Below are 13,770 nucleotides of genomic sequence, written 5' to 3'. Positions count from 1 at the left end.
AAAAACCTGACTGGCTTTGATTAGGTCATGATGCCTATCTCAGACCTATGACTATTGCCAGGGGCTGTTAGGTAGGTACATCAGCAAATGATCAGAATTTCCTTTCCCTCAAAGGGAAGTAAAGGTGCGCCTGGGTGGCTCAGAGGGTTAAAGCCTCTGCCTTTGGCTCGGGTCATGATCCCAGGGTCCTGGGATAGAGCCGCTCATTGGGCTCTCTGCTCAGTGGGGAGCCTGCTTCTTCTCTCTCTGCCTGCTTCTCTGACTATTAGTGATCTCTGTCAAATAAACAAAGTCTTTAAAAAAAAAGGGAAGTAAAGACGAATATATTTTAGAGTAAGGAAAAGTGTATAGTGCAAGAGAAAAAAGGCAATCAATGGGTTGCTATCTTTAGAACATTTTATTAAAGTAAAAAATTGTTAGAATTAAGTGAAATAGAAAAACATAGTAAATATTTACAAAAACATTGATAACACTACTCAAGTCACACACATGTAAAAATGCAGAAATGTTTTACAAAGTTTGTAAATTGATAATTATGGAGATTTCTCAAAATGGATATAACCGCTCACTGCTGAGTATGGATGGCAATGATATAAGATCTTTGAGTGAATGTTGCCCCCCACTTTTTTGCAATCCAGTGGTCCCTAGAAATTTGCTCTTTGGGAGATTCAAAGTTGGAAACTGCCCAAGGGGACAAGTCAAGAATTGAGATGGACACGACACCAATTTTCTTCATCCTCTTGACTGTGTTGAGGTTATATGGACACAGCCAGGCTGTTTTTCCTCAGCCTCTGCTAGTATTCAAAAGTATATGAAGAATATGAGCAATTTCTCATTGCCTGAGCAAAAATTCAGCACATAAGAGGCTGAGAGGGGATTATTTGTACTAGAACCATAAAGTTCTATCTGATGGAAAATTACCTATAAAACTAAGGTAAAACAGAATTAATGATGCTCTATCTCATATTTACTGAAAGTAGGAAAGGAGGCAGAGAAGACATTTATAAGAATTTTAGCTTAATGAGTGGTCAATAAACTATATTATGCTGAAGTGACCACACAACTATCTCCAGAGCTCAGAAGAATTTAAAAGCAGATTCTAAAGACAAAAGAGAAGACACTCCAAACATAGACAAAGCAGAGAAGAAAACAATGCCCATGAGGTGATCACTACTTAGACAGTAATAGATACCTGGGCTTGACACACTTCACTTTGATGGTTCTGGATTAAAACCACCTTCCCCAAACAAAATTCAGAGGGGAAGAAATTAAGGGACTCAGGTAACTCTAAAACCAGTCTTGGGCTCAATAAGACCATTACTTAAAATAATCACGTTTTAGAACAGATCATCTTCATCTGATTCTTCGAGGTACTTTATAGGTTTCTTTGCCCGTCCCGATTTGGCCCGAGGAGCCATAGCTGAGTCTAAGTCCAGATGGAAGTCCTCACTCTCCGCCTTGGATTTCTAGAAGAGGAAGACCAAGTAATTTGCACAATGTTAGTTTGACAGCAACATTTCATTGTAAAAAATATATCAGTAGACTACAGTTCAATGAGTTTCTCTCCTTCTAATAAGTACTAAGAAATAGATCTAAGGCAACTCTCGTCGACTAAGTGGTATATATATATATATATATATTTTTTTTTTTTTTTTTTAAAGATTTTTATTTATTTGTCAGATAGAGAAAGCACAATCAGGGGAAGTGGCAAGCAGAAAGAGAAGCAAGCTCCCTGCTGAATAAGGAGCCTGATGGTGGGACTCAATCCCAGGACCCTTGGATTAGGACCTGAACTGAAGGCAGATGTTTAACCGACTGAGTCACCCAGGTGTCCCATAAGCAGCACATTTTTATTTTTTTTAATTTTTATTTAAAGATTTTTATTTATTTATTTGATAGACAGAGAGAGATCACAAGTAGGCAGAGAAGCAGGCAGAGAGAGAGGAGGGAAGCAGGCTCCCCGCTGAGCAGAGAGCCCGATGTGGGGCTCGATCCCAGGACCCTGAGATCATGACCTGAGCTGAAGGCAGAGGCTTAAACCACTGAGCCACCCAGGCGCCCCAGCAGCACATTTTTAAATGTAACTTGTTACAACTAGTAAAAGCTAAATAAATTATGAGATTTATATTTCTTTCTTTCTTCTTTTTTTTCTTTAGATTTTATTTATTTATTTGAGAGAGTGAGAGAGCATGAGCGGGTGGGGGGAAGGGGCAGAGAGAGAGGGAGAGGGAAGCAGGCTCCCCAGTGAGCAGGGGGCCTGACATAGGGATTGATCCCAGGACCCTGAGATCAGGGTCTGACCTGAAGGCAGACACTTAACCATCTGAGCCACCCAAGTGTCCCTACATTTATTTTCTTAAAAAGTGTCAGTTTAGTATTATTTATTTTTAAATCGATTCTTTTTTTTGTTTTTTTTTTAATTAAAGACTATTTGACAGAGAGAGACACAGTGAGAGAGGAAACCCAAGCAGGGGGAGTGGGAGTCGGAGAGGGAGAGGCAGAAGCAGGCTTCCTGCCGAGCAGGGAGCCTGATGAGGGGCTTGATTCCAGGACCCTAGAATCATGACCTGAGTCAAAGGCAGACACTTAGCGACTGAGTCACCTAGGTGCACCCCAAAATGTGTCAGATTATTAAGAACAAGTCTTGGTTATTTTTTTAAAACACCTACAGAGAAAGGACTGGCTAGGATAAATACCTTGTTTGTGACTGTTTTAGAAATCATTTTCTCAAAATTAGAGTCAGAATCATCAGAAGTGGATGGTTTCCTTTTGCGGCGAGTTTTGGTTTTGGGGGGATCAGGCTTTTGAGGTACATCGGAATTCAAGCCTAGATCCTTTTTAGTTCCTTTTGATGCAGCCCGTTTTTTGGCACCTGTAGTGGAGGTGGAAGACTGACCTGCAATTCAACACAAGCATTCATCATGAGGCCACTCTTAGACAAATTGTTCTCACTGTGAACTTTCTGTAGTAAGCTATTGATTGCTTATATTTAATATAGAAAAAATCTAATAGAGCTGAAAATACATTAGAGAATCAATGTATTTTAAGCATCTAATTTTTTTTTAATAGGTTTATGTTTTACATTAAACTTTTGCACTGTTTATAAACTCTGTCTCTGTCACAGAAATGAGCTAGAGAATGCCTGGCATTTTGAGAAACATGGTGATTTGAAACCTTTTGACCACCAATTTTGATTATAAAGAGCTAAATATTTGCTTTCATTTGGAAAAGGTTTTTAACTCCAATATTAATAGTAACTTTTGAGAGTAAAAAATTAGAATTGACTTGAGGAAGCCAGCTACTTAATCCTAATATTAACCCAGGTCAAAAACCGAAGCTCACTTTTTGCCGCTGTCTTCTTCACCACCACCTTCTTTTTAGGAACAGGGTTTATGATTTCAGTTTCAGTTGAGAAATCAGCAGCAGCAGAACCTGGAGGAAGTGGTACACTGTCCTTGGCATCATCAGCATCAACGTCCATTACTACGAATGGAAAGGAAAATAGTACATATAAGCAACACATAAAAATCTGTTTCCTGCTCGGAATTTCCATTTAAACGCCAAGTCCCTGACTCTTCTAGAATATTTAAAACATCCTCTTACAACTTTGATCTAATTTCTGGATTCTTCATCAGCAGTTATTTTTTGTACCTCTAGGACCCAGCACAGTAAACAGGAAGCACGAGATGACTTCCAGTATATGAAGTGTAGAACCCCTTTCTGTGAACTAACCCTAAAGAATAACATCAATGTAATGCTAATAAGAACCCACTTTTATCTTCTAAGGCAGGACTTAGATAATGTAGTCAGATTAGAACCCAGCAGGAACCGAGCGTCACAGTGAAGCAGACGTTTCTATATTTTTACTTAAATACATACCTGACGTGGCACTTTTCTGTGGCTTCAGTTCTTTGGTAGCATGTCTGGAACAAAAAAACCAAAAACATCCTGACAACCAATTCTAAATGTGTCAAGTAACAAAGACGGTATCATTAATCATTGGCAACAATCATGATAAAATCCATATTAGAGAAGATGCTTACTTTGGGGAAGCTTTGGTCTTAAGTGGGCTAACATCTGATGATGGGACAAAATCTTCATCTTGAGTTTTTTCATCAAAATCCGAGAAATCGTCATCTGAATCCAAATCCATTGTGAATTTGGTTTTTGCTATAAAAAACATACGTAGAGCAAAGAATAAGAGGGTAACAGAAATAATATTTAATCCACAGATTGATATAACATTTCATGAAGATTCCAGCTTTAGCTTAATCTCCTAAAAGATATGTCCATTTTTCAAAAACTTAAAATAATTACTTCTCTAAGATATAACAATTTCTGGGATTAATGCCTTGAAATACACTGGCCACTCAGATCTTTCAGCACATTCAGCACTTTTCCTTACTTGCTGCTCTCCGTGGCTCTATCTCTCGTGGAGGGACATCAAAGTTACTTTCGTCACTGCTCATATCTGATTCTGACTCAGACCAGGGGTTTCTCTTCTTTCCTTTTTTGATTGGTTTAAATGACAATGTAGTTTGCTTCTTTGTCTTGGTACCTAGAAGCGAGATAGGAATTAACCACCTTTACATGTTCTTTGACTCACTCTTCTCCATCTATTAACCAACCGTCTTTCAAATATTTATTGAGCTCTGTGCTAGTATTGGGAATACAGTGGTGAAGAGAAACGGACATAGTCCCTCTTCCTGTGGAGTTTATAGTTTGGTCTTCTAATTCCATAAATAAATTGTTGTCACCTCTAGTTATGTAGATGTGCACCTACACTGATCTCACCTTTCTCTCAGTCCCTACAATGGCTAGTATATACTGCTTTAATTTCTGTTCTTGATAAACCCCTTGAAGGTAAAAAGCCATGCTCTCCCACTTCTTGTGCCCTCACATTATTTGAGAGTAATCAAACTCATGGGAACATGAAGGGTCAAAATACTCAAATGATTCATTGGTTTTATATGCTAAAAGATCGCTAGCTAGGTTCAAAGTTAAAGGTGTGCTGCATTCAAAGGTCAGTCTATGACTTTGCACAGTATGGCATCCTTTTACTATTTCTTTAGTTTAATACTAAGATGTTTCCATTAGTTTTATTCATCTTTGTATGCCCCACAGAACTGAGCACATATTACCTATTAAAAGTAGATACTCAAGTTTAGACATATAGATCAATCGATGGAATAGAGTTGAGAATCCATAAACTCTAAAATTTATGGGCAATTGATTTTTTGACAAGGGTGAAGACAATGTAATAGGAAAGAAGGTTTTCAGTATGATGCTGGGACAAGAGGATATCCACATACAAAAGGATGAGGTTGGACTCTTTCCTTATGCCATATCCAAAAATTAATTCAAAATGTATCACAGATCTATAAGAGCTAAAACTAAAACTCTTAGAAGAAAACATAGGGGTAAATCTTCATGACCTAGGATTCAGAAAAAGATTAGACATGATACCAAAAGCACAAGCAACAAAAGGGGAAAAAAAGGATAAAATTAGACTGCATCATAATTAAAAACTTGTGGTTCGAAGGACACTATCAAGAAAAGAAAGAGAGGGCACCTGGGTGGCTCAGTCATTAAGTGACTGCCTTTGGCTCAGGTCATGATCCCAGAGTCCTGGGGTCGAGGCCTGCGTTGGGCTCCCTGCTCAGCGGGAAGCCTATTTTTCCCTCTCTCGCTCCCCCTGCTTGTGTTCCCTCTCTCTCTGTGTCTCTCTGTCAAATAAATAAGTAAAATCTTCAAAAAAAAAAAAAAAAAAAAAAGTGGCACCTGGGTGGCTCAGTTGGTTAAGTCTTCAACTCTTGATTTTGGCTCAGGTCATGATCTCAGAGTCATGAGATGAGATTGAGCCCCGTGTGAGGCTCTGTGCTCAGGGTGGAGTCTGCTTCAGATTCTCTCTTTCCTTTTCCCTCGTTCCTCCCTGCCTTACACACCTGTGCTTTCTCTCTAATTAAAATAAAAATCTTAAAAAAAATTAGAATACATAAAGAAATCTTACAACTAACTCAACAACAAAAGATAAATAACCCAATTAAAAACATGGGCAAAGGGTCTAAATAGATATTTTCCCAAAGATATATGAATAGCCAATAAGCATATAAGAAGATACTCAGCATCATTAGCCAATAGGGAAATGCAAATTAAAACCATGAGATACCACTTCTTATCCACTAGTATGGCTAGAATGAAAAAAAAAATGACAAGGGATTAACTGTGCTGCTGAGGATATGGAGAATATGAACCCTCATACATTGCTGGAGGGAATGTAAAATGGGGCAGCTGCTCTGAAAAACAGTGTGGCAGTTCCTCAAAAAGATAAACATAGAAAAAATCATATGACCCAAAACAATTCCATTCCTAGGTATCTACCCAAAAGAAATAAAAACATTAAGTCCATATAAAAACTTGTATATAAATATTCCTAGCAGTGTTCACAATAGCCAAAAAATGGAAAAAAGCCAAATACCTATGAACAAATGAAGAAATAAATAAAAAGTGGTATATCCATACTATGAAAAACTATTTGGTGATAAAAAAGAGTGAAGTAGGGGCACCTGGGTGGCTCAGTGGGTTGAAGACTCTGCTTTCGGCTCAGGTCGTGATCCCGGGGTCCTGGGATCGAGCCCTGCGCAGGGCTCTCTGCTCAGTGGGGAGCCTGCCTCCCTCCCTCTCTCTCTCTGCCTGCCTCTGCCTACTTGTGATCTCTGTCATATTAATAAATAAATAAAATCTTTAAAAAAAAAAAAAAAAGAGCCAAGTATTGATACATGTCACTACATAGGTGACCCTTTAAGACATTATGCTAAGTGAAAGATACCAGGGAAAAAAAGAACAGCTATTACATGATTTCATTCCTATGAAATGTCCAGAAAAGTAAATCTAGAGACAGAAAGTAGATTAATAGTTGTCTAGGAGGAAGGGAAGCTGGCAGGAAATGGGGAGTGACCATTAAACAGGTAGAGTGTTTTTCATGGGTTGAGTATACTAAAATGATGGAATGGCACACTTTGTTTTAAAAAGACTTTATTTATCTGACAGAGAGAGAGAACAAGCAGGGGATGCTGCAAAGAAAGAGGGAGAAGCAGGCTCCCCACTTAGCAAGGATCATGACATGGGACTTAATCCCAGGACTGTAGGATCATGACCTGGGCCAAAGGCAAATACTTAATTGACTGAGCAGTCCAGGTGCCCCTGAATGGTATACTTTAAGAGGATGAACTTGGTATGTTAGTATCTTATTAAAAAAAGTAGATACTCAGTAAAGGTATAATCAAATGGTTAGTAGAATTCTTAATTTTATTTAATTTACTGAGTGCTACTTATATTCTAGGCATTTTGTTCAACTTAAGGGATAATACAAACGTGACTAAGATGTGCTCATTGTTCAAGAAGCTTTATATATTAATTTAGGGCCTTATAGTTGGCTAGAAAAGTGGAATTTAATAAACTGTGTTTTCTTTAGATCCCAACTAAGAAACTCAAATTGCCAAATTAACAAACTATTTCAAAATGATCTCTCTCTTTTTTAAAAGATTTTATTTATTTATTTGACAGAGAGAGACACAGTGAGAGAGGGAATACAAGCAGGGGGGAGTGGGAGAGGGAGAAGCAGGCTTCCCGCCAAGCAGGAAGCCCAATATGGGGCTCGATCCCAGGATGCTGGGATCACAACCTGAGCTGAAGGCATGAAGGCAGAGGCTTAACCCACTGAGCCACCCAAGTGCCCCTCAAAATGATCTCTTCTAACATAAATCATATCCAAGGACAGTATTAGGGAGGTTCAAGTAAACTTTAGATATAGCCTTCCATCATATTACTCAGTAATGACTTACCAAACATCTATGTAGAATGTACTTGGTAACAGACACAACTTAATCTCAATTCTATACCATTTTACTTAAAATTTTTTCATACCTGGTTCTCTTTTCTGTTTTTTCTCCAACCTTTGTTTCAGACCTTCTAGTTCGTTACTGTCTTCTGGAGGGTTCCCTTCAGTGTTTTCATTCTAAAAAAGAGCAAGACAAAGATGGTCAAGTTCTGGTAACTTATAATTTGGAATAATGTAAGGTCAAATATACAAATATTTATCTGGTCGAAGAGTGATTTTTTTCTTTAAATTTTGGTTAAGAGCTCTGAATAAAGGTATGGGTATGACTTTTTCAAGATACTTAAACATTTTAAAAAAATCAGGCACATAGGAAAGCAAAGTTATGATTAGATACAGGATTAACTACAAACTATGGGATTCTAAGTTTTATATCATTGTGTAATTTTAAGCCAAAATAAGTCTTAAGTATTTATGTATAACTTTTTAAGAGTAGTACCTTAATTTTCTTTTTAATTTTCTTTTCCGCCTCTGCTTTCATCTCTACGGTCACTCGGGGGATGACTCTTTTCCCACACGGAGAAGGCAAAACTTCAGCCATTTGTGTTTTTTTCCCCTTTGCTTTCCCCCCTTTCCCAGGAAGTCCTATTTGTTCTTCTTGTTTTTCCTTTGTTTCAACAGCCTACAAAAGGGATAAGAGAAAGCAAGTTTATAAGCCAACAAAGACACTATAAAATCTAGGCTGCTTTATAGGGATAGAATAAAAGGCTGGTTAAACTGATTTCAATTTGTTACATTTTAAGATAAAATTTTTTCTTTAATTTATGTATATATGTAATCTCTATACCCAGTGTGGGCTTTGAACTCACGACCCTGAGATCAAGAGTTACATGCTCTTCTGACTGAGCTAGACAGGCACCCCACATCTTAAATCTGTGAATAGCTGTGCCACAACAAAGTATGCCATTGCCATTGAAGATATATATAATTAAGGCCCACTTTGATAAGTGTGGACACAGAAGACTGGGTTCTACTCTTGATTCTACCATTTAAGTTTTCTAAAGATAAAAAGGGGAAACTGTGTTAGGGATAAAATGCATAGATTTATATACACATATTTGTAAACTCAAATTAAGAAGTGAAAAGATGGCATTGGGGAGGGTATGTGAAATGGTGAGCGCTGTGAAGTGTGTAAGCATAACGGTTCATAGACCTATACCCCTGGGGCAAATAATAAATTATATGTTAAGAAAATAATTTATAAATAAATTTTTTAAAAAAAAGTGAAAGGATGGGATTCCACTTGTACATCCATACTAAAGTGTAATAATATAAAACTGCATGCAAAGCATTTTAGCTTAATTTATGAAATGCCTTTTTTAAATCTTAAAATAATTTTAGAAAACAAAGCACATTAGTGAGATTTAGATAACAAAGTATCTTTTGAAATTAATGAGCTAGCCCTGAAGGTAAACATCTTTGTCCTTTTAGATTGAGTTGGGAGATTGGGTTGGTCTTTTTCCATATTTAAGTAAATATTCTTATTCCATACTATTCCCAGTTAGTCAGAAATCAACTCCTACCCTTTTCTCTTTTTGTCCAAAAAGTTCTAGTAGTATGCTTCTGGCCATCATTTACTTTATTCTAACAATGTTCTTTTATGTGTTACCTTGGAATGTTTTCTTATGCCTTATTCTTTCTATTGCTAATCGTGAAATGTCTTTTTAAAAAATTTTTTATTTTTTATTTATTTATTTTTATTTAATAATTTGACAGACAGAGATCACAAGTAGGCAGAGAGGCAGACGGAGCAGGGGGGGAAGCAGGCTCCCTGTTGAGCACAGAGCCTGATGTGGGGCTCGATCCCAGAACCCTGGGATCATGACCTGAGTCGAAGGCAGAGGCTTTAATCCACTGAGCCACCCAGGCGTCCCCCCAAAAGGTTTTTTAAAAAAGATTTTATTTATTTATTTGAGAGACAGGGGTCGATCCCAGGACCTGGGGTCACAACCTGAGCTTAAGGCAGACATTTAACTAACTGAACCACCCACGCACCCCTAACTGTGAAATTTCTTGACCAAGAGGTATATTGTTAGAATTGTATATTGTAGGGGCGCCTGGGTGGCTCAGTGGGTTAAGCCGCTGCCTTCGGCTCAGGTCATGATCTCAGGGTCCTGGGATCGAGTCCCGCATCGGGCTCTCTGCTCAGCAGGGAGCATGCTTCCTTCTCTCTCTCTGCCTGCCTCTCCATCTACTTGTGATTTCTCTCTGTCAAATAAATAAATAAAATCTTTAAAAAAAAAAAAAGAATTGTATATTATATATTGTTAGAATGTACTATTTCACTAATAAAAACTCTAACATTAGCAATTATAAACTACATACCTCCAGCTCTTCAATAAAAGCAGCCAAGTCTTCTCTCCACAAATCTGATGGACTCTTTCTCTTTAATGTTTCTAGCTCTTGCTCCTTCATAAGAGAGTCAGAAAATTAAGTTAATTTATGGGTTAAATAGCACAAATTTTCATGAGGCACAGTTTTTACTTTCACCACTTTAACAACTGAGCAATGTTACCCTCCACCAACAACTCACTTTTTCATTTCTCAGTTTGCACAGTTCATCCTTCTTCTCCTTAGTGAGATACCAAAGAGGCATATCAAGAAGGTAGTTGAAGGTTGGTCCAGAATCTCTTACAGAGTCACTCTTTTCAGCTTCATTTTCATTGTCACTCTCTTCATTCTCTTCTTCATCTGGTACCTAGAGGAGAAATTAAAATGTAGCTTTAACAGGAAATTTGAAACAGAGACATTAGATTCTACATAGTCTTCAATAATATAGAACATGCTAACTGAGAATTTACCTTTTGCTGTGCCTCTTTCCAAGCCTTCACGGGATCTGAATCGTATCCCCTCTGAATCAGAACTTTAATTAATTCTTTCTTAGGCTTATTTTCTATTAAAAAATGTAAACAGAGATAATGGTTTTGAGGAATATTTTAGGAAAGGAATAGGTTTTACCATATGAATTCAAAAGACTAAAACTAAAAATTAAACTTTATCTTGCATATATCTATACATCCTGGTTTACAGGGAAGTCTTTTTCCTAAACCACTGACAAATGTAAATTACCACAAGTGGGACAGTCAAATCATATTATGAAATTGTTGATCTAATTATAATTCTTAAAAGAACAGGAGGCAATCAAACCTTTATTTCTGATAAGTCTCTACCTCAATTATGCTCCCTTTTCAAAACTTTAACATTAATTGGGCAATAATTCATGCCACCAATCCAACTGTGTTATACCCATTCCCTTTTTCTAGAGTACCTTTCTTCCAGTGACTACTGCAGTCAATTTATTACACTTTGAGGGATATTGAGTTACTAGCTACAAGGTATTTTGGGATGAATTTCTCAGCACCATTTTTTATCAATTAATTTGATACAGATTACATGTGTAGGCCCCCTACATTTTTATACTCAAGAAGACTGCATAGTCCTATTATTCCCTAAATTCTGGTAAACTAGACACAAATCTTACTTTCTGTTTTCTTTGAATCATGTCCATTATCACTCATTTTAGCTTTGCTTTAAGCAATAATTCTAAGAAATTAAGGGGTGCTTATGCTAGTGTTGTTAAAAAATATTCATGAATTTGAACATGTAACTATCAAGTTAAACATTTTTGTGTACGACCAGAAAATTATTCTGTGATCACCAGGAATTCATGTTGCCATGTTTTGGGACTTGCTACTATGACCCATAAGTTAGTTGCCTAGCTTTCCTAGTTAGCACTGGCCAGTGTTGAGTTTTTGTTTTTTTTTTAAACCTCCTTACAACCCAGCTTTTATCAAAACTGTTTCCTTCCTGGTAACTTAAACCCTGACTTAGTTGCTTCTAGAATGTCTTTAAAAATAAATAAATACATAAAAACCCAAGACATGACTCTTTCAGTCTTCCAGTACACAATTTAATTGTAATATAAACCATTTATAATCTTCCTTCTGGACTTTTTCTCCCCTCTCAGACTTAACAATTCTTCTCTTGATCAGTTTACACAGGTACCTTTCTATCTCTCTATTCTCTATCTACATGTCAACTAAATCTTGATTTTTCAAGATGTTCAATCTAAGGAAAGCTATATTTTCCAAACTGTAAATGACTAGGTATTTAAAAGAAATGTGTAAAAAGTTTGGCATAATTGTAGTTTTAGTACAGTTATTGATCTAAAAACATACCAATGATTATTTTGCCATCTATTTTCTCTAAGATAAAGCGAGCCTGATTGTTCAGTTTAGCAGATTCAGCACCAAGCATTCCTAGAAGCCATTCCTTTCTTAATCCATAATATTTAAGTCTGAGTTCAAAGAAGTCTCTTAGAATATCCAACACCGTGTCATATTTCTTTAAACATCCTACATGGTCGAAAAGCACCTAGAAAAGAAAAACAGATTATAAAGCCAAGAACAGTTGGACTGGCTAAACTTTAATGGTTTTAGAGAAAAGACTTTATTCTTCAAAAACATAAAAGTATTCCAGGATTTCCTTTTAAAACTGATATTAAACTTTAATATAAACGGAAACATGGGCACCTCTCATAAAATAAGACATACCATAGAGTTGCAAGTGAGACTAGTTTGGAGTTTGAAAACTTTGTGTAGTCCCACTCTCTCTGCCTCTGCCAGTTTCTCTTCAGTCATTTTCACAACAAACTTCACCGTAGTGTCTGTATGGTATTCCCTATAGTCTGTTATGAGAGGTGGAGTCTTCTCAGTTCCATTCAACATGGGTTCTAGAACCTGTTCTTTATATGTCTAAAGAAAGAGATAATCCTTTTTAAATACAGGCTTAGGAGTATACATCAAGTAGTACAAAGTGTTTCCCTGATCACAAAAATCAAAGAAGAAATCCACAGTAACTTACCTGGGTCCATGTTCTGATTGGAAGCTCTGAGATTTCAATGGTTGTGGAATTAAGAATAGCCACTTCACCACTGATCACATACTGATTTGGAGCCAGTTCTTCGATAGTACCCTTGAAGTTCTTGTAACTTGGAAGCTAAATTGATATTTTAAAGAAGAATAGGTTTTCAAAATGTGACATTAAAAACAGAAATCCCAACAGCATTAAACAATAAATCTGATAAACATTAAAGAAATCCCAACAGCATTAAACAATAAATCTGATGAACATTAAAATAAATCTGATGAACATTAAAACAATAAGTTTTATATGTGTCCTCTGACTATATAGTCTACTGAATTGAAGCCAGAGGAAAATGAGGGATCCCGATTTACACAGAATAGTTACCATTGGCAAAGGTTCTTCTCCATCCATCAAACGCCTGATATTATTTACAACTTCACGAATATCAAAGTTGGGGATTTTGCAGGACCACCCAGTACCAATTCCTTCAGCACCATTTATCAGCACCATGGGTATAATAGGAATGTACCACTCAGGTTCAACACGCTGATTGTCATCATATAAAAACTTCAATGTGTGATCATCTTTTGGTGGAAATAACAACCGAGCCAAAGGGCTAAAATAAATAATCAAAGAATGTTATTTTACAAAAACACTGACTTTGTACTTAACTTGTGAAAAGGACATGTGTTAGCTCATATCTATGCATGAAAATTACTTTGGCTTTACTTGCTGGCTGTAATCATTTAACAGTATTTTCTGTGCCCTTTGTATGTGCCAGTTACTGCAGACATAAAATCTCTAAGGAGCTCACATACATGGAGATAGACAATGCACATACATTTTGGCAGGTGGTGGGGTAAATGCTAAGGAGAAAGAAAAAATAGAGGTGATTGAATGATTAGAGGTGCTAAGGAATAGTAACACTTTCTGAAAGGATGACATTAGAGTGAAGAAACTGAGAGGATGAACCACCATGTGGTTATCTGGAGAAAGTATTGTAAGCA

The 13,770-nt window shown here is 36.8% G+C and overlaps 1 protein-coding gene across 1 annotated transcript in view; it reads right to left on the bottom strand.

Moving 5' to 3' along the window:
• Positions 1-374: 374 nt before the first annotated feature.
• TOP2A (DNA topoisomerase II alpha) overlaps positions 375-13,770 on the bottom strand; it is a 29,934-nt gene continuing 16,538 nt past the window's right edge. The window contains exons 21-35 of the mRNA XM_044248030.1: positions 13,148-13,379; positions 12,761-12,895; positions 12,451-12,651; positions 12,076-12,271; positions 10,699-10,790; positions 10,431-10,595; positions 10,223-10,306; positions 8,337-8,519; positions 7,927-8,017; positions 4,406-4,558; positions 4,044-4,170; positions 3,880-3,923; positions 3,343-3,483; positions 2,697-2,896; positions 375-1,466 (exon numbers count right to left, since the gene is read on the bottom strand). Of these exons, the coding sequence (XP_044103965.1) occupies positions 1,338-1,466; positions 2,697-2,896; positions 3,343-3,483; positions 3,880-3,923; positions 4,044-4,170; positions 4,406-4,558; positions 7,927-8,017; positions 8,337-8,519; positions 10,223-10,306; positions 10,431-10,595; positions 10,699-10,790; positions 12,076-12,271; positions 12,451-12,651; positions 12,761-12,895; positions 13,148-13,379 (2,173 nt within the window). The 3' untranslated portion in view covers positions 375-1,337. The remainder of the gene's footprint in view (positions 1,467-2,696; positions 2,897-3,342; positions 3,484-3,879; positions 3,924-4,043; positions 4,171-4,405; positions 4,559-7,926; positions 8,018-8,336; positions 8,520-10,222; positions 10,307-10,430; positions 10,596-10,698; positions 10,791-12,075; positions 12,272-12,450; positions 12,652-12,760; positions 12,896-13,147; positions 13,380-13,770) is intronic.

The sequence above is a fragment of the Neovison vison genome, chromosome 5 (assembly GCF_020171115.1).
Source record: "Neovison vison isolate M4711 chromosome 5, ASM_NN_V1, whole genome shotgun sequence".
Classification (NCBI taxonomy): Eukaryota; Metazoa; Chordata; class Mammalia; order Carnivora; family Mustelidae; genus Neogale; species Neogale vison.
The sequence above is the reverse complement of the archived record's forward strand: the minus strand, read 5'-3'. Positions and strand labels throughout refer to the sequence as shown.